The following is a 20,295-nucleotide window of genomic DNA, read 5'->3' as shown; positions in this document are numbered from 1 at the left end:
TATTTTCTCTATAGATGATCATTTCATCTACATATAAAGATTTTACTTCTACCTTGCCAATCCTAACCTAATTGTGTCATTTTATTGCCAGACTATTTTGGTTTCAGCCTAGGTTTCAAAGTTTAATGGACAGATGAAGAGTAGGCATATCTGCCCTTGTTCCCCACCTTAGGGAGAAAGCATTGTATCTTCTCCATTCATATAAGGCGTTTTTACTGGAAGTATGGAGTACATGTCTTATCTGTTGAGAAGGTTCTGTTCTACTTCTAGTCTCCTAGTCTCCTGATAGCTTTTATTATGAACAGCTGTAGAATTTAGTCCAATACTTTTTCTCCAACTACTGACAGGATCATATGGCTTTTTCTTTCTTCTTTAAATGTTTGATATAATTTATCAGTTAAAATGTATATGAGCCTGCTGTTGTCATATAGGTAGGTTTTCAAGCTAGGAATATACTTTAATAGGTGCTATTCAAATTTTATATTTCCTCCAGAGTCAGTTTCATTAATTTGTCTTCCAAGGTACTTCTTAGAAGTTGTCCAATTTATTTCAAAAAAGATTTTTTTAATATGCTTTCTATAACCTTTTAAATTCTGTAAAATCTGTGGTAATGTCTTCTAGATCTTGATATTTTAATTTTAAAAATCTATAATTGATATTGTGTAATAGGAAGAAAAAGTCCAAAGGAGTAGGGGAAGTGGGAAGGGCAGGGGAAAGGAAAGAAGAGAAAAGAAGAAATATGAGAAAAGGAAAAAAATGGAAACAAAGTCTTTGCAAATAGGGAAGGGTAGAGGGGGTGAAGGGAGGGCAGGGGAAGGGGAAAAAAATAAGAACCAAGATACATCATGTAAAGGTACAAGATCCCAATGATGAATTTAACTGTATTTTATACCTAAAAGGTACCAATAAACTTAACGGAAAAAAAAAAGTAAAGAAAACCCAAGAACCAACATTATACTTGATAGTGAAACTCAATGTTTTCTCCCTAGGATTAGGAACAAAGCAAGAATGTCATTCTCATCACTTCTGTCTGCCACTGAACTAGAAATCTTAGCCAGTGCATTAAGTTAATAAAAATAAAAGTCATAATCAAAAAGGAAGACGTCTTTATTCACAGATACATACATAAAACATCCCAAGGAATTTATTCTTAAATTACTAGAACTAGTAAACAAATTTAACAGTGTTACAAGGTACAAGCTCAATATACAAAAATCAATTGCATTTCTATATAACAGTAACAATTAGAAAATAAATGTTAATATGATTTTTTTTTTCAGTACTGGCGATTGAACTCAGGACCTTGTGCTTGTGAAGCAGGCGCGGTGCCACTAAGGTAAATCCCCGGCCCACAATATGATTTATTATAGCATTAAAAACCAAAATACATTACAAGCACAAGGTCCCGAGTTCGATTCCTGGTACCAAAAACAAAATAAAACAAAACAAAACAAAATACTTAGCAGTAAGTTTAAAGAAAGATGTATAAGATCTCAACACTAAAATTTTTTAAATATTAATAAAAAATTGGGCCGAGGATTTAGCTCAGTGGTTTCACCGCCTGCTGTGCAAGTGCAAGGACCTGAGTTCAATCCCTAGTACCAAAAAAAAAAAAAAAAAAATATTAAGACACTCTAAATTGTTAAGCTTTTTGTTTTTAAAAAATGAACAACTGATTCTAAATTACATAAAAATGAAAAAAACCAAGCCAAAATAACTATGAAAAGGAAGAACTGGGTTGGAGGACTAACATTACCTAATTTCAAGATTTATTATAGAGCTAAAGCAATCAAGAAATCATGATACTTGTGAAACAAAAGAAAAACTGAAAGAGATAGAAAGTCCATAGGTAAACACACAAATTGTTTTTCACCAAGAACATCAAAATATACAATAAGGAAAGTCTTTTCAACAAATGGTGATGGAACAAATGAATATTCACATAAAAACTTTGATTCCTACTGCATAATACACGAAAATTAAAGATAAAGTACAGACATCAGTATAAATAATGTTATAAAACTAACAGAAAAATACAGAATATCTATCTTTGTAACCTTAGGTTAGGCCAAGATTTCTTAGGGAAGACAGAGAAAGCATTAATCATAAATTCAAAAAATTTAGTTTTCATAAAAACTTTTAAAAGCCCTGATCATCATAAAACATGTGAAAATTTGTATCGGGCATAGTAGCGCACACCTGTAATACCTAAGGCAAGAGGATTGTTTGGAGTTCGAGGCCAGCCTGTGCTACATAGTGAGCTCAAGACCAGACTGAACTACATAGGCAGACCCTGTCTCAAAAAAAAAAGTTAAAAAGTAAAAGCCAAAGCCATAAACTAGGAGAAATTACAACACATATTTGATGAAGAGCTTGCATCAAGAACAAAAATGCCTACAAGGTAGGCCAGGGATTTAGCTCAGTGGTTTCGCCACCTGCCTTGCAAGCCCAAGGTCCCAAGTTCGATCCCCAGTACAAAAAAAAAAAATGCCTACGAGGCAATAAAAATGAGCAAAGAACATTTTTTAATGGCCAAGTCTTAAGCACTTTAAAGAGATGATATATATGAACAGCCAGTAAGAGCAGGAAAACATGATCAACTCAGTCATCAGGGAAATGCAAATTAAAACCACATCAATCCCATTACAAAATGCTCACTAGAATGACTAAAATTAAAGACTGATAAATAAAATGTTTGCAAATGTTATCAAATATTTGGAACTCATACTTCTAGAACTATAAAATGTATAGATTTTGGAAAACTGACAATTTCATAAAAAGCTTCACACACATCTACCATATAACCCAACATTTCTTAGGTATATCTAAGAGAAATAAAAATGTATCCATAAAAATCTTGTACAAGAAATTGTGTAGCTGGTTTATTAGTAATAGCTGAAAATGAGAAACAGCCAGGTGTCAACACGTGAACAGATAAAACTGTCACACAGTCAATGGAGTATCACTCAGTAATAAAAAAAACTATTAATATTTGTATCGGGGATTAGTCTCACATAATTGTGTTGAAAAAAGAGCACAGAAGAGGGCCGGGGACTTAGCTCAGTGGTTCTGCCACCTGTCTCGCAAGCACAAGGACCTGAGTTCGATCCCCAGTACCAAAAAAAAAAAAAAGAACACAAAAGAGCACATGTGTCTATGACAATGGAACAGTCAAAACCAGTCAATCAGGACAGAAATCAGAAGTTAGTGGTTCTTGGAAGTGAGCAGTGGGGTAAACTAGGAAAAGCAAAGAGAATTTTCTGAAAGGATGAACATGTTCTTACCTTGATGAAGTACGGATTATAAGGGTGCACACATCTGTGAAAACTGCTTAAATTTTTTGCTTTAGATCTGTGTGTTTCATTGTATGTAAATCCACACCTCAATTTTAAAAAGATAAAAAGGACACAGCTTTTGGGATCACACAGTTTAGTTCTGCCACTTACCAGCTGTGTGACCTTGGCCAAGTGTTAAACTGTCAGTCTCCTCATCTGTAAAATGGAGAGAACAAGAGTTGAGAATAATCTCACAGAGCTCCCAAGAAGAGCAAATAATGTTTTAAGGACTTCAGCATACTCTAAGTGCTCATTAAATATTAACCCCCCCCCAGAAAGTTAGAAATCTGTATTTCAGCAAAGGAGAAAGATGCAGGATTGACTCTAACAGAAATTCACATATATAGTATTATACTGTTTTTTAAAACCACCTCTAAGAGGAATGATTACTGTTTTATGGATGAAGAAATTGCTTCCCAGGTTGCCCATGGTCACTCCGCAAGTTGCTATACCAGGATCCAAACGTCAGGTTTTTCCACTGTCCCACATGCCAGGCATTTCAGTAGGACCACTCCCAGTTACTAACCCTGCAACTGACAGGACAGCCCAATTCACATGTGAAGCTACTCCAGGGTCCTTTCATTCTTGATAGTCCCAGCTCAGCCTTGTAACACTGAAAAGGAGGCCAATTCTGATAGTTTTATTAGCAAACAGAAGTAGAGCTGCAAGTAGAACCCTAAAAATGCTACTGTAGGCTTTTATTCTGTTCTTGGGCTGCTACTTGTGTCCCTTCCTTAGAGCAATTTCAAGAGAGAATTCTGAATGTAACACCTGCACTCTAAGAGGCAAGCAAGGGTCTAACTGGCTCAATTTGGCAGAACAGCTTTGGAAACAAGCAGCTGAAATGAGAACCAAAATTTTTAAAGAATATTTATCTTTTTTTCTTAATAATGAACAATCCTTGTAAAAAATTAAGTCACAGAGTTATGAGTTTCTCTGCAATTCCATTTTTTCCAAAGATACCACCATAAACAATTCCATTTCCTCCAAAGATACCACCATAAACAATTCCATTTCCTCCAGATGAAAATGTGCCTTCCTCTTTTTTTTTTTGTACTAGGGATCAAACTCGGGTCCTTGAGCTTGCAAGGCAGGCAGTGGAGCCACTGAGCTAAATTCCCAGCCCAATGTGCCTTCCTCTTAACACGTGTAGCATTCATTCTGCTACATGAATGACCACAATGCATTTAATTAGCCCCCTATTAAACTTCTGAGGTGTTTCCAATTTTTTCACTATTAACAAAGACTAAAAGGAGTATCTGTGACTACATATTTTGCATAATCATCATTTCTTTAGAATAAATTCCTGGTTTGTAAACTGCTAAATGTGAACTTTTTAATTTTGTATTTTTAAATTTTAAACTGCTGGGGCCGGGGATTTAGCTCAGTGGTTTCGCCACCTGCTGTGCAAGCACAAGGGCCCAAGTTTGATCCCCAGTATCAAAAAAAAAAAAAATTTTAAACTGCTAAATCTACAAAAACAAACACATTATCAGTTCTGACAGCTATTATTATAAGAGTTCCCATTTTCCTACACCTTCATCTCTGAAGTGTTATATACTTACATGCCTACAAAAGACTGACAGGAGACAGACAGAGGTGAAGGAGGTCACACGGGTCTGGGACAACCCTGAGAGTGGAGGCTCATCTAAGAGGGCAGCCACCACGCTGTTCCAAGCAAGAAGTATCATCACACAGAAAGCCAATCTCTGTATCAGAGCTTCAATTTACCAAGAAATCAAGAAATCCGTATTCATAAAACTCCTGCAGGTTTTTTGGTACCAGGGATTGAACTCAGGTCCTTGTGCTTGCGAGGCAGGCGGCGGCCTGCAGGTTTTAAAGGTTGACAACTAACATGCTTTTAGTTAAACATTGTCCAAATAAGTCTAGACACACCAATAGATCAGACTATACTTAGCATATGGAATGCTGTACTAACAGATGAAAAAAATATACTGTATTTTCATTTTGTATCTTACTATTCTGCAATGTAATCTTTTACTCTGCTTACCCATGGAGCATGTTCACTTTGGGTTCACAGTGACTGTCAGTACCCTCCTAAGACAGCTTTTCTTTCAGATTTATAGGCACAACAGAAACTCAACCTAAAAACAACAACTTCAGGCAGAGGCTAAGCATGCCTAAAGAAGGAATTTAAAAACTTATTTGGGGAACTGGGCATGTTGGCACACACCTGTAATCCCAGTACTCAAGAGGCTGAGGCAGAAGGATCACTGAGAGTTCTAAACCAGCCTGGACTACATAATGAAAACCTGCCTCAAAAAGAGAAAAAAATACACATTGGGATTGAGGTGCTATACTCTCAGTGTACTTAGAGGACCAGAAGACTGTCTAGAAAAAATGCTCATTTATAAAACCATGCATAAAGGGCCACGGATTTAGCTCAGTGGTTTCGGTGCCTGCCTTGCAACCACACGGTCCTGAGTTCAATCCCTGGTACCAAAATAAATAAATAAATAAACTATGCATACCTTGGAAGAGGGTCACTTTAATCTATAGTATCTCTTCAATACTGATATTATTTATACAACACAGCAAATTTTGTTTGAGACATCCAAAAAGTAAGAGAAGAATTCCTACTTTCTTCCTGTTACCATGTATTGAATTTAAGCAACCACTTTCAGCTTTTTTAAAGGAAATTTTTAAAAAGATTTGTAAGAATCCTTTCCCTGATCTCAAAATGTTACAACACTGCTCCCACAAAAGAACAACTGCTATAACCTATCTGGCCTCAGGGGTTTTTTTCATTCCTTAGTCATTCATTACAAATCTCCAGATTTAGATGTTCAAGCATTCCCTGCACCAACCAGAGATAGTGGTAGACGTCCATGGCTATTCAAGGGCCTTTGAATGCAACTATCTTTTCATCAACTGTAAACAAGTGCTAAACTCTTGGCTCCACAGAGAGTCCCTACAAGTCAGTATACACTCTGAAACAGGGGCAGAGGTCAAGGGGATGAGAATTCCACCTAAGCTCTGGATCTCATACCACCCTCACCCTGTTCAAAAGAATCCTTATGAGAAGGAACTCCCCAGTAAAGGCCACATTCAGGAGATGTGATCTAGCAGTGACCCAGAAGATTCAGCTGAAGCTTGGGAAGCAGGCTTCAAATCGGGAACACAATGTTGTGGAAAAAAGGCAACGTAAGGAGGAAAAAGCAGAGATTTGTGAATTTAGCTTACTGTGCTTCAAGAAAGAACCTGCCTAATAACTGACAGAATAATCCTGAACTTGAAAAGAAATCTCTTTCAGAGCCTATTCTACTTTTGTCCAAATCATCCCAATATATGAAAAAGATGCCCAAATGACACTTAAAAAATAGCCTTCATTCTTTTGTGCATAAAAAGCCCCACTATCTATGCTATAAATGATTATACTGCCTTAAACTCTCCTACCATTGTTAGTACCCAAGACTTCACAATTAAGAGAGCCACCAACCAAACAGATTAGTCAAACAGGGGCTCTGAAGTCATATATCACCATGACTTTGGGGTGAGTCATTTAATCCTTCAAATTTCACAGGTCTTATTTGTAAAACAGGGACAGTCTTAATTTAAAAATGCATGCAAAGCACTTTGTGTATTACAAAATAAGTATCAGCTATCATTATTATAATATGGTAAAAGCCACTACACAAAGTTAAACGTGAAATTAAGTATTTCATCAATGATACAGCCGAGGATTTAGCTCAGTGGCACCATGCCTACCTCGCAAGCATGAGGTCCTGAGTTTGAAGAAAAAAAAAAAGATAGAACTCTTCTCACAGCTACTGAATATACGAAATGTGCCTGGTACATATGGAAATGACAATTCTCTTTTCTTTCTCAATCTCTAATATTCTCTCTTAAATTCATTCTTTGCATGTAATACTGTCCTTGGCCCTACATGAACTGCTTTCTGATACCAAAAACTGCAACATGCAGTGTGACAACTACAACCATTAAGACATGAACTATTGGAATTTTGGGCAGCCTGTGGTAACTACATCTATACATGGGTGTATGGGCACAAAAGTGTCCCTGGGAGACTCCTAAAGATACCTGACAGTTGAATGTAAAGTCAGTGCAAGTTAATAGTGAGATGCAGTAACAAAAAGCTATTTTTTACCTTGCCATCACCCACAGATCCCTGCTTGGTGGAAATTTACCAGTATGGCAAGAGTCCAATGATTTAACTGTCAGGTCTCCCTCAGAATGCTTCCCATTAGATCTTGCTATTAAACAAAAAGAAAGTACATAACCTGTGTATTTGTTTTTACAAAGCAGAGGGTTAACTTCTTTAGCCTCCTAAGATGTTAAATAAATGGGTTAGCAGAGGTCATTTGGGAGGTTACCTGCTGCTGGTGGGGGAAGAGGGATAAACCCTAACAGTTAACCAGATGGTAAAGAACACTCTTTGCCAAAATGGTCGTCAGTACATGAGCTCTGTCCCTGTGGCTGAACTATTTACTTGACGCAATAACTTACGTTTGCTAACATCTGGAATGATTCATCTACACGTCATTAATAAAATGCAGTTAACAGGGCCGGGGATTCAGCTCAGTGGTTCTGCCACCTGCCTCACAAGCTCAAGGTCCCAAGTTCTATCCCCCATACCAAATAAATAAATAAGCAAGCAAGCAGTTACAATAGCCCATTAGCACAAACCTGAGAATTTCAACAATCCACTACATAGGCAAAAATAGCACACATTTAATAGTGTGTAAGCTGGGGGTAGTACCACACGCCTGTAATTTCAGCACTCTGGGAGGATGAAGCCAGGAGAATTGCAAGTTCGACCCCAGCTGGACAATTTAGCAACTCAAACTTTGTGTGAAGGTCTTGGGTTCAATCCCCAGTGCCTCAAAAGGAAAAAAAGGGGGAGGGAGTCATACCATTTGTCAAGGATTATTTTATTCTAAACCTTTTAAACATTAGTTCATTTAAGCCTTAAACAGCCCTAATAAATAGAAATAAACTTTTATTATCCCCACTTTATAGATGAGAAACCTAAGACACAGAAAGATTAAATAACTAAGCTCACAGAATTCATAAATATTGAAGCCAAGCTGAGCCCAAGCAATCATGAGCCAAAGTTCATGCTCTTAATTCAGAAGTTTTTGTCTATGCAAAAAGCTAAAGCACTCATTTGAAATGCAGATGAAAAACTTAGAAGCAAACACGTTCCCTGTGGGCATTATTTAGAATGTGGAAACAACCTAAGAGCCCAAGAATAGGAGAACAGTTAAATATGATTCTTAACTATGTAAAAGATGAGCTCAGACACGAAGAAGAGCATGTTGTCAAATGAGGTACAATGGTTATTTCTAGGTGATGCAATTAGGGTTGCTTGTATTTGTCTTTCAGTGTTTTCCACAATGAGCATATATGATTCTTCTACTAGGTTAAACAAAGGCAATTTGTTTTAATTAAGCTGCACTCGAACCCTCAACCAGTTGGGGTGGGGGGACAATGACTAAAAAGCTCCTAACTCCTCTAACTTCGAGTAGTTCCTTTCCTTGTGATGGTAGTCTCTGAACATCAGACTACATAACACAAACAAAAATAATGTTCATCTTCAACTCTAGAAATGTAACTGGAACTGAGTGTTTTCAATTTTGGTCTGTGTTTATGCTCAATGTAATTATTTTAGGATATGAGAAGAAATAGATTTTATTATAGGTAAGCCAAAAATTAAAAAATTACTTAGCTGAAATAGATAAGAGACAGAAGTTCAACTGGGGAGGACAAACAGCTGTTGCTAATCTAACTATTTACCCTTTGACCCTCTATCTGCCCAATAACTGAACAGTACCAATTGTTTCCCTGTATTATGTGCTGTTTACAATCCCTGAGAGGCATGAAAGGAATTAATAATTTAGCCTAGAAAGCTGACAGCCTTTATTGGGGAGCCTCTTGTCTGTGGGACAGAAATCAGAGCAAGAGCCATCCTGAAGTCACAGGTCCCTTAACTGTTCCTGTTTTATAGCCTCATTGGCCCCCAAACATAAATCAATTATTTCTCCTGTTTTAAGCAACAATGACATCTATTCTCTAACTTCCCTTGTATCAAGTCAGTCCTTGTTCTACTGAGTTTTACAACTACACGGTAAACATGATGGCTGAGGGAAAAATTCAGGGAGCAGGGCAGACTAGGGTTATTTGGAAACAGAAACACAGAAAGGTTATGCTTTTTTGAACTTCTCTTGACCTTTGGCTGCCCTTAGCTTATGCCATCAGGCATGGTATAGGGGAACTTCTTTAGAAATGAACTTAGCCTGAACCTGTGCTATAACATTGGACTCCAGGAGCCCAGGATCGTAAGAAGGCAACCAGAATGTGAACAGCTGCCTATATTCTAAGCATAGCTGCCCATCTGCTCTACCAGAGAAAAGATGAAAAAGGCCATCTGAATTGGACAAAAGTCATCTTTCCTTAACTAGCTCCAACATATCCCACCTGTTCTTCCAAATCTACTATCTGTAACCACTGTCAACCACAAGTGGAAATTATCAGGAAAGGTATTTCCTGTTACAAAATAAGCAAGTGTGAGCAGGCACGCCTTACCAGGAAATTGGGAGGAGAGAACATGGGGGGCTTCCAAATTCCAAAGATACAATGAAAAAAAATTCCTATTATTCTCAATCTAACATGCAACTGCCATGATGTAACACAGGACATATTTTTTCTTTTCCAGTCAGAACCCTCAGAATTTGCAGTATTAAAAACCAGAATCAATTTAATACAACACACACATCCCATTCTCAGTCTTCAGGCTTCCTATATCTTCAAAGTTCTAAATGTATCCATTTGAATCCCAAGATCTGCCACATGTGGAGGCACAAGGCCTGTAATCCCAGCACTTGGGAGGCTGAGGCAAGAGGATTGCTACAAACTGAGATGTTAAATTTTTACTTTTTGCCTGTTTACTATAATCATCAAAACTTTATGTATTTCTTTAAAGAGAAAAGATAAAAATACTTTTAAAAGTAAAAAAAAAAAAATTTTAAGTTAAAAATATTAACTTCACAAAGATAAAAATGTAAGAATTACTAAGAATACTAGCCAGTACACTACTTTTTCTTTTGTTCATACTGGGGAATGAACTCAGGATCTTGCATATGCTAGACAAGTGCTTTACCCTTGAGTTATATCCCAACCCATTAAAGTATAATTTTTCTCTTCAAAGATGATTTTTCGGGGGGCCAGGGATTTAGCTCAGTGGTTTCGCCGCCTGCTGCACAAGCACAAGGACACGACACGAGTTCAATCCCCAGTACCAAAAAAAAATGATTTTTTTTGGTGACTTCCATTCTGTACTGATACATGAAACTATGCCCACTTGAGTGGAATGGAGAGGTCTGTATATCATCATAGAGATTCTATACATAAATATTAAATGAACTAGATTACTTGGCCCAATAAGCAGAATAATTCAACAGCTTTTATGAGAGTATCAGAAGCCTTCTGCAGTAAATGTCATGATCAATTTTCAGTTGCTACCAAGGATATAAAGGGAGAATAAGCTCGGGTACTATTCTAAATTCAAGTCCTGAAAAGCATTATCATTTAACTAGACCTTGAAATGGTCCCAGTAAGAATGTAGATGCAAATACTTTACAAATTAAATGGGTACCAAAGCTAATTATAAATTTATAAACTAGCCAAGTGACTGTGAGACTACATTTGCGGGGCAGGTACTGGGGATTGAACTCATAACCTTGCATGCACGCAGTGCCTCTGAGCTAAATCCCCGGCCTTAAGACTACAATTTTTGCTATTGCTGCTGGATTCATAGGCTGATGGGGGCCAGAGCAAGACTGGTACTAAAGAGAAATTTTTATTTTAATTATTTATTTATTTTTTTGGTAACGGGGATTGAACTCAGGTCCTTGCACTTGAGCAGCAGGTGGCGCAACCACTGAGCTAAATCCCCGGCCCTAAAGAGAAAGTTTTAGCAAACCAACTTTCTATAAATGGCCAGGGCCACTGAGCAATATATGGAAAAGAAAAAGAAAGCATATTGTAAAAAACAGAATACCATTCTGATAACCATAAACTAAAGTGAAATAAAGTGAATCAATTACACAAAGCTTTTCAATGACACCTTAAGTTACACATTTAAAAGGCATATACACACATTTGTTTCTTACCAACATACAGTGGGAGGGGCCAGGGGTTTAGCTCAGTGGTTCAGCACCCTGCTTCACAAGCACAAGGTCCCAAGTTCGATCCCCAGTACCAAAAAAAAAAAATCTGTGTGAAACATACAGTGGGAAACATTCAGAACTTACTAGTGCCTGGATCGAGCTCTGTCAATTCATCCTGACAAAAACCTAAAAAGAAAATAATAGGAAAAAAGATTATGATTTGTGAATTGCTCCAAGCTGATTCCAAGTATGACTGATCAAGTATATATATCATATAGTGGGGGAAAAAATTCAAACTCAGAAATCATTTTGGGGAGCAAGGTATGGTAGAACACACCTACAATCCTAGCACTGGGAAGGCTGAGGCAGGAGTATCGCTGTGAGTCTGAAGCCAGACTGTATTATACAGCAAATTCAAGGCCAGCCTGGAACACATAGTGAGACCTTGACTCAAAAAAAAGGTGAACGGGCCAGGGATTTAGTTCAGTGGTTTTGCCGCCTGCTGCACAAGCGCAAGGACCCGAGTTTGATCCCCAGTACCAAAAAAAAGAAAGTTTTTTTTTTTTAAAAAAGGTCAATTTGGGTTTCAATCTTACCACTAACAATTAGCTATTATATACCCCTCTCTGATTTTCCATCATCTTCCTACATAAAAATGGAGATAACGGCAATTACTACAGAATAATAATGAAGCTTAAAGAAGATACCAATATAAAATGCTTAGCATATAGTAGGAACTCAAGCAACAGCATAACTGAGACTAAGCATGCAAATCTCAGCTGGATTAAAAATTCACAGTAAGAGTGGGGAACATATGGGCCAGGGATTTAGCTCAGTGGTTTCACCGCCTGCTGCGCAAGCGCAAGGACCCGAGTTCGATCCCTGGAACCAAAAAAAAAAAAGAGTGAGGAACATAGTTCAGTGGTAGAGTATGCATGTATGTATGCATGTATGAGGACCTGCATTTAATCTCAGTACCACCACATACATGCAAAAAACCTCTCAGTGGAAGATTACAATTCATTTAATATCTATCATGTTCTATTCTGAAAAAAAAGCAAAATAAAATCAGAACTTACATATCAAACAGGTTAATTTTATTTAAAATTTTCATAGATGCTGAAATTTTTGCCCCCACACAAATAGAAGCAATTCTTCCATAATAAATATATTCAGGCTGAAAGTGTACTCCACTGATAAAGAACATGATTAGCATGCACAAAGCCCTGGATTCAATCTTCAGTACAAAAAAAATTTTTTTAAATACATATACTATTCAGGTTGGAATAAACAACTCTCAAAGCACACTTCATATCCAAAAAGCCTAAGCTACATTTGTCTGTGACACATAGCTATCACACTAGAAAAATCAATCACAGTGAATGGCAAAGTAAGTCCTCTCTACACAGTTGATCAAAGTTGTATTTTTCCTAGAATGACTGCCTACTCCTATTTGTTTTCTACTCATTGTCAGACTGCAAAGCTTTCTCTGGCCTCCTTCATTCTTCTCTCACAAAATCAATTCCCCAGTTATAATTATCTGTTAACACCTATGGCTGTTTCTTCATAGCCTTCATCAACACAGAATCATGTGGTCAGCGTCCGACTTTTCCACAAGGGTATGGACCTGGCCTGTTTTGTTCACACTGTATTCCTTTACCACTCATCACATGCCTAGCACATGTTAATAAACTGTTAATAAAAACATTATTTTGGGGGGGGGTACCGGGGATCGAACTCAGGATCTTGCATTTGCAAGCCAGGCGGTGGAACCACTGAGCTAAATCCCTAGCAAAAAATAAACTGTTAAATATGAACAGTAAATTCAACAATACAGCAAGCCTGGCACAGTGGTGCACATCTGTAATCACAGCTATTCAGGAGACTAAGACAGGAGGATCACAAATCGGAGACCAGCCTCATCTTAATGAGATCCTGCCACAAAATATAGCCAAAAAGGAGCTAGGGATGTAGTTTAGTGTTCAAGCACTTGCTGAGCACTTGTGAGCCCCTGTGTTCAATCCCCGACATTGCAGATGTTGATTATGAGGAGTGGGGAAGAGGAGGAGGGGGAGGAGGGGGATACAACTAGGACTACAGGAATGTGAGAGCCTCTTCAGTCATCAGAGCTGGGCAACCAGAAGACGAACGGGCAACTGGCAGCCATGTGGCAGAACAGGGATTCAAGTTGCAGAGGAGTCACACAGTTCTTAAAGTCCTTTGCAATTCTCTGCTGTTTTGGTCACACCACTTACGAAGCATGTACGTGCTTTCTTGCCTTCCTATTTACTGCTTTCCTTCCTCCACTTGGTTAAAAAACTATTATTAATCCTTCAAGATCCAGCTCAATTATTAACCACCACTATGAAACATGAAAAGCAGAAAAGGGCCTCCCCAGTTCTTACCAAATGATAAATGAATGATTTAAATACCTGCCTCCTGCACTAGGTAATGAGCTCTTCAAAGGTAAAGACTAGGTCTCACCATCTACGGAACTGCTTCTATGCTTAGAACAATTGTTGATGCACTATGAAAAGTACTCAAATGCAAGATGAGCTAAAAAGACACATCCAGCCTCTACATCAGAATCTAGGCAAAGAAAGGTATAGAATCAGAAAGTTCAGCCTGCCTCACAAACGCAAGGTCCTAATTTGATCCCCGGTATCAAAAAAAAAAAAAGAAAGTTCAAAGTCACTTTTGAAGGAGGGGGTCAGTCAACCCACTTTCCGGTCCCCTTTCTGTCTCTCTTAGAGAAAAGTTATGTTTCTCTCAATAAATTTTTCATACTGTTAAAAATAAATAAATAAATAATAAAAACTAATATTCCAAACTCCAAGCAACTAGATCAAACACAAACACAGAGAAGATGACTCAAAAACAAAAAAAAACTAAGAAAAATAGAAGCAGACATTGTTTCATCTGTCCAGTAACCATTCCCTCCTCTGCTAACCGCACCTTGATTTTTCTTTAGAGACTTACCCTTCTTCCACTCCAAGTCCATATGATCTCATAGAGACTGACCCAAATATACTATAAACTGGAATCAACAACAGTACCTATCTTTTAGGGCCATTAAAATGATTAAATGAGAGAGTACACATAAAGACTTAACAAAGTACAAGCTCCATACACATTGAGCTACGACTCACAAATCCCTAGGGTCCATCCAGTTCAATCCCGGATCTACAGAGGCAAAGTACACAGTGTAGAAAGGTAACTATTGAGCCATCCTGATACGGGATGGAACCCCAACATCACTACTGTCACCTTAGTTAATTGCTATAATTCTTGAATCTTTTTCTATTTTTAGCTTTTGTACTATTTAATGTAATTTCAGAAGTCGGCTATTTCCTGAGGAAAAGGATTTTACTATTTACCCTAAAACTCCTCAGAGGGTCACAAAGAACCCTTATTATGGAACTAAGCATGTCTCTGGTTTTACAGATCAACATTTGTGCAGGAGGCCTGAGGAGATATGGGGAACAATGTTAATCCCACTAATAAACCACATTCTCCAAATAGTAAGTCAGCACAATGGTTAGATTTGACCACCATTCCTAAGCAAAGGCCACCTAGATCCTGAGCAACAAGATCTAGCTAGCAAAATTATTTGTACTCAGAAGAATTCAAATCACTGCTAGACATAATCCCAATATGTTTAGATTTCTTCAATTAGATTCAACTCAAAAGCAAAATATCAGTTGCATGCAGGCTCCTAAAACCCACAAATATCACAAACATACCTCCAAAACCTGACTAACAGAATTCATTAAGCACATTACAAAATATTCTCAATACGGTGTGATGACCCATATCTGTAATCTCAGGTACTTGGGAGACTGAGACAGAAGAATCACTAGTTTGAGGCAAGACTGGGCAATTTAGGGAGACTGTCTCAAAATAAAAACAGAAAAGGCTAGGGAGGTAGCTCAGTGGTATAGTTTACCTAACATACACAAGGCTCTCAGTTCAATCCCCAAAACTGCCCAAAACAACAACAATCAAAACAAACAAACAAACCAACCCTCAAACACCCAAGGTCTTTGGCTAGTGACCTCATCTTTCAAAAGAGAAACAAAGCTATGTTGCTTAAATATCACCAAGTGTATACTCAAGAAATCTGAATTTATAGTGCAAAGTTTATATTCATTTACCACAACTTAATACAAAAACAAATGAATACTGAAAAATGGCATGAGTATAAACTAAAATTAGGTTCAAACCCTAAAATCGCCACTATAATTTATTTAACTATCATAAGCCTATTTTCTGAAACAAGGAAAATATAATCATCATGATTCAACTGTTGTGAGATTTGTTGAGTACATATAAAGCACCTACATTATGGCAAGTGCTCAATAAATGGGTGGAAGGTTAGGAATCTTCCTTAACATAAGTTTCAGTTGACAAGCTCACCTCCAAATAGGCATTTCAGAAGAAAAAGATCAGTGACTCCTCAGACTGTGATTGGTTATAGTGACAGATTTAAGAGTCATTGATTTTTTTGGTATTTTAACTGCAAAACTGCTTATACAAGCTAAGCATGGTGGTATACAACTGTAATCAATCCCAGCAGCCTAGGAGGCTGAGGGAGGAGGATCACAAGTTTGAGTCCAGCCTAATTTAGCAAGATCTAATCTCAAAATTAAAAAAAAAAAAAAGCTGAGGATGTAGCTCAGTGTAAAGGCCTTGGGTTCAATCCCCATTACCACAACAAAAAAAAACCCTGCATATTTACTACAAAAGCAAAAGTTTAATTTTGAGTATTTTTTTCCCAAATGTGAACAAGTAAAAGCTTACAAGGGTAATGCCCATCAACAAATTCAGGCCTAAAACAATAGCTAATTTCATTCTATAATGTGTCTCACAAAAGCAAGCAAGTATTTCTCTAGGAATGTTTTAGTATAACCTGACTTGTTGGAAGGCAGTGAGGTGTAGATAGAGCCTTGTATCCTAGTTAGGACTCAGGCAGTTAGTGCATGTAGAAGCCTCTTAAGATCCTAGGTAAAAATTAAGGCAAGACCCATAACAGGCAAAACTCTACAACTCTAACCAAATATCACATCATTCCCCAAAACAGAAATCCACATACCCTTCATGATCTGCTTACCATTTCAACTTTATCTCTTGTTTCCACATCCCAACCACTATGCATAACAAACTGCACTATGCATAACAAACTGCACGGTCCCTCCCTGATTTCAGTGTGCTCTGTGCCCTGCACGGCTTTGCACCCTTCTCCATTTGAGCCCACTTTTACTCACCATGCTGAGGTCTGAACTCAGGCCTAGCCTTCTCTAATCCCCACTACATCTGTATATCTATACAGATGTGCACACCCTAACCCCACAAACACACATAATCAAGTCTGAACTAGATACTCTAGACACAACAAATGAACCTATTAGCTTCTCAGGAACCACTGAAGGAAAAACAATGGTTTTCAAAATCCAAAAAGCAAATAGATTGGCAAATCAAAATTTAAATGTTTTAATTAAATATAAGATATAACATTTCACCTAGATTATTGAAATTCAAGTTTCACATAGGCTTAAATGTGAAATATAAAATTGAAGCAGGAGTTCTGAAAGGTCAGAAAAGATCTTAAGCCAGGCATGGTGACACATTCATGTAATACTAGCAGCATTTAGGAGGCTGAGGCAGGAGGAATCTAAATTCAAGGCCAGCCTGGGCAACTTGGTTAAATCTATCTCAAGGGGAAAAAAAGCCGAGATTGCTCTGATCAGTTCTGTGCTTTTATACATCATGATAAGAACAATTGGAACCTGAATTCTCTACAACCTAAGGCCCTTAAAAGAAATTTTTTAGTATACCCAACAAAAAGCAAAAATTATTTACCAAGAATTTATATTGACATACAATAATCACTTGCTGGTCCTCTCTAGACCAACCAGCTCTAGTCAGTTTTATCAGTTTCCCTCTTCTTCATTTCCCCTAATCATGATTAGGCCCTAATGAAACTCTGTGCCCCTCTTTCAGTCTAATCTAGTCTCAGCACCATTGAATCCACAACCTTAGGCCTGATATAGTTGCAGAAAGGTTGATAATACTGTAGTGGTAAATAGCACTGCCACCACGATGCATTTCTTGGCAAAGAAACAAATTCTAATAGAAAACAAGTTCATTATACCCAGCTTTTAAAGTACAAAACACCTAGCCAAGGAGGCACAAGCCTATAATTCCAGCTACTTGGGAAGCTAAAGCAGGAAGATCTCAAGTTCAAGACCACCCCAGGCAAGTTAGTGAGACCCTGTCTCAAAATTACAGATAAAAAGGGCTGGGGAGGGGCTGGGTATTTAGCTCAGTGGTTTCGCCACCTGCTGCGCAAGTGCAAGGACCCGAGTTTGATCCCCCATACCAAAAAAAAAAGGGGGGGGGGGCAGGGATATAGTTCTGTAGTAGAGTGTCCCTTGCACTTGATACCCAGTGTCACAAAAAATTAAATATTAAAATTAATTAAAGTAAAAGTCTAAGCTAGGCATGGGGGTGTAATCCCAGCTGAGGCAGAAGGATCACAAGTTTGAGCCCAGCCTGGGCAACTTAGCAAAACGTTGTCTTAAAATATTAAGTAAAAAGGGCGGGGGTATGTACCTCAGTGTGAAGACCCTGGATTCAACTCCAAGTACCTAAAAACTTAAAGTGTAAGACAGTTCTGTCCAATAGAAATGTTTACAATGATGGAAGCATTATATATCTACACTGTCCATACAGCAGCAACCACAAGCTAGCTACATGTAGCTATTGAGTACTTGGAGTACGACTGGTATGACTGAAGAGCTGAATTTTTTTTTTTAAGAGCTGAATTTTTAACTTAAACAGCTACACAAGGCTAATGGCTATTAAACTGAATATTGCAGGTCTAGAATTCATCCCTCCTTCTAAATTTGCTAGGCCACATTCTGTTACAGAGAGAAAGAGGGAGATTGAGATTGTGTGTGTGTTGAGGGGTACAAATTAGGCAAATGTTCTACCACTGAGCTACATCCCCAGCCCTTTATATTTATTTTTTAAATGTTGGGTCAGGGTCTTAGCAAGTTGCGCAGACTGGCTACCAATTTATGATCCTCCTGCCTCAACCCCCCAAATACCTGTTGAAGTGTGCACCACTGTGCCCAGCTTCTACTGCAGCCTTAAAGAAAATGTAATATGGAAATGATTAGGATAGAATTATTTAGTATCCAATTTATAACTAATTATAAATAGTTGTATCAACTATTATAAGAATAATATACCATCACCCTGAAACTGCAGTCACTTATTTCTTCAAATGCTAATTAATCTGCCCATGCTGTATCAGGCCTGAGGCACAGAAAATAAAAACACAAATAAGACTGATCCAATTATCAGTGAATGACAGACTAGAGGGGTGCAGAACAGACCCAAATGACTATAGAGCCCAACCATGTGACTGTACTTAATGCCACTGCATTGTACACTTAAAAAGAGTTAAAATGGGAAGTTTTATATGATGTATATTTTACCACAATTATAAAAAAAGACTGAAGCATAGTGAAAAGATCAACATTTTAAAAAATTAATTGTATGGAGATATATTAAAGTAGTATAGTGTAGTAAGAGCACACACTTTTAGATCAGAATAATTTTTTTTTTTTTTTTGGTACCAGGGATCGAACTTGGGTTCTTGTGCTTACACAGCAGGCAGCAAAACCGCTGAACTAAATCCCTGGCCCAGATCAGAATACTTTTGAATCCTGGCACCAACTGCTTACTAATTGTGCTCACTTAGAAAGTGACTTCATCTCTGAGCCAATTTCCTCATCTGTAAATTGTTGTAAAGATTCAATGACAGGATGCACTTAAGTGAAAGAGCTCAATCACTATGATCAACATTTGCAAGAGAAAAGTAATCATGGGGACTAGGGGCAGACACCGGGCTGTTTTTGAGAAACTTATCCAGGGGAAGCAGCATGTGAAATGAACAGAGCAGAAGAAGAATGTTATCTGATAAATTGATTTGAATAGGGCCCCAGCAGGGGGCCACATCATAAAGACCCGTAATGTCACACATGAAGAGTTTCTGTAGCCTATTATAGACAACAGACTCTGAAAATATAAATACACATCTAGGAACTCCTACCTGTACCAGCCCAACTCTACTTCAAGATGGTAACTAAAATTTCAACCAGGAAATCAAAAGTAATTGCAGGGCTGGGGATTTAGCTCAGTGGTTCCGCTGGCCTGCCTCGAAAGCCGAAGGTCCCAAGTTCAATCCCGGGTACCAAAAGTAAGTGCAGTTATTTAAAAAAAAAAAATTCTCTTTAAAGAGCTTTGTTGGAGCAGCCAACATACACTTGGCAACCCATCCACAGCCCTTTAATTCTTCCCAATTTTTTGAGCTCCTCACCCCCAACTCCATCCATTTTCCAGACTCCTTCTGGTACAATGAATGGCTTGAGCAGACGCTGAGAAGAAACACAGCTGCTTCTGCTTCTTTCTGCTTCCTCCTCCTCTTCCTCCTCCTTTTCCTCTTCTTCTTTTTTTCTTTCTATAACAAGAATCAGCTGGCTGGACCACAATCTGTGGTACAGCCTGGTTTTACAGCCTACAAGCTAGCTCCAGACCCAAGCAGACACAGGACCACTTTTCTTTGGATTGGCTGAGTGTTAAATTCACAGCTGCCTCTTGCCTTTCTATCCACTTGGGCTATTGGCTTTTGTTTTTCACAGGCAACCTGACAAACCATACTTCAGGAATAACAGAAAATGCTCTTGAATGCAGGGACATAACACCACGAGTTCACACAGCAAAAGCTGGCTGCCAGAGCTGTA

The 20,295-nt window shown here is 38.0% G+C and overlaps 1 protein-coding gene and 1 long non-coding RNA gene across 19 annotated transcripts in view; one reads left to right on the top strand and one right to left on the bottom strand.

The window, feature by feature from the left end:
- The window catches only part of LOC110350177 (uncharacterized), a 58,065-nt gene extending 50,594 nt beyond the window's left edge, over positions 1 to 7,471 (top strand). For 2 of the 3 annotated variants that reach the window (XR_015439744.1, XR_015439743.1), the window contains exon 3: positions 1,281 to 3,732. This is a non-coding gene — a long non-coding RNA (uncharacterized LOC110350177). Of the gene's footprint in view, positions 1 to 1,280; positions 3,733 to 5,414 lie in introns of those variants that run through there. The other variant, XR_015439745.1, reaches the window with a different exon arrangement.
- Positions 1 to 20,295, bottom strand: part of Nr6a1 (nuclear receptor subfamily 6 group A member 1) — a 226,261-nt gene that overhangs the window by 153,734 nt on the left and 52,232 nt on the right. For 9 of the 16 annotated variants that reach the window (XM_087182763.1, XM_087182768.1, XM_087182761.1 and 6 more), the window contains 3 exons: positions 19,872 to 20,012; positions 11,630 to 11,671; positions 3,447 to 3,491 (listed from right to left, as the gene is read on the bottom strand). In XM_087182763.1, the coding sequence (XP_087038889.1) occupies positions 3,447 to 3,491; positions 11,630 to 11,671; positions 19,872 to 20,012 (228 nt within the window). Of the gene's footprint in view, positions 1 to 3,446; positions 3,492 to 3,706; positions 3,869 to 7,464; positions 7,570 to 11,629; positions 11,672 to 19,871; positions 20,013 to 20,295 lie in introns of those variants that run through there. The other 7 variants (XM_087182772.1, XM_087182770.1, XM_087182777.1 and 4 more) reach the window with 6 other exon arrangements.

This window comes from Heterocephalus glaber, unplaced genomic scaffold (assembly GCF_053883595.1).
Source record: "Heterocephalus glaber isolate CG9 unplaced genomic scaffold, H.glaber_assembly_v1.0 deba00001479, whole genome shotgun sequence".
Classification (NCBI taxonomy): Eukaryota; Metazoa; Chordata; class Mammalia; order Rodentia; family Bathyergidae; genus Heterocephalus; species Heterocephalus glaber.
The sequence above is the reverse complement of the archived record's forward strand: the minus strand, read 5'-3'. Positions and strand labels throughout refer to the sequence as shown.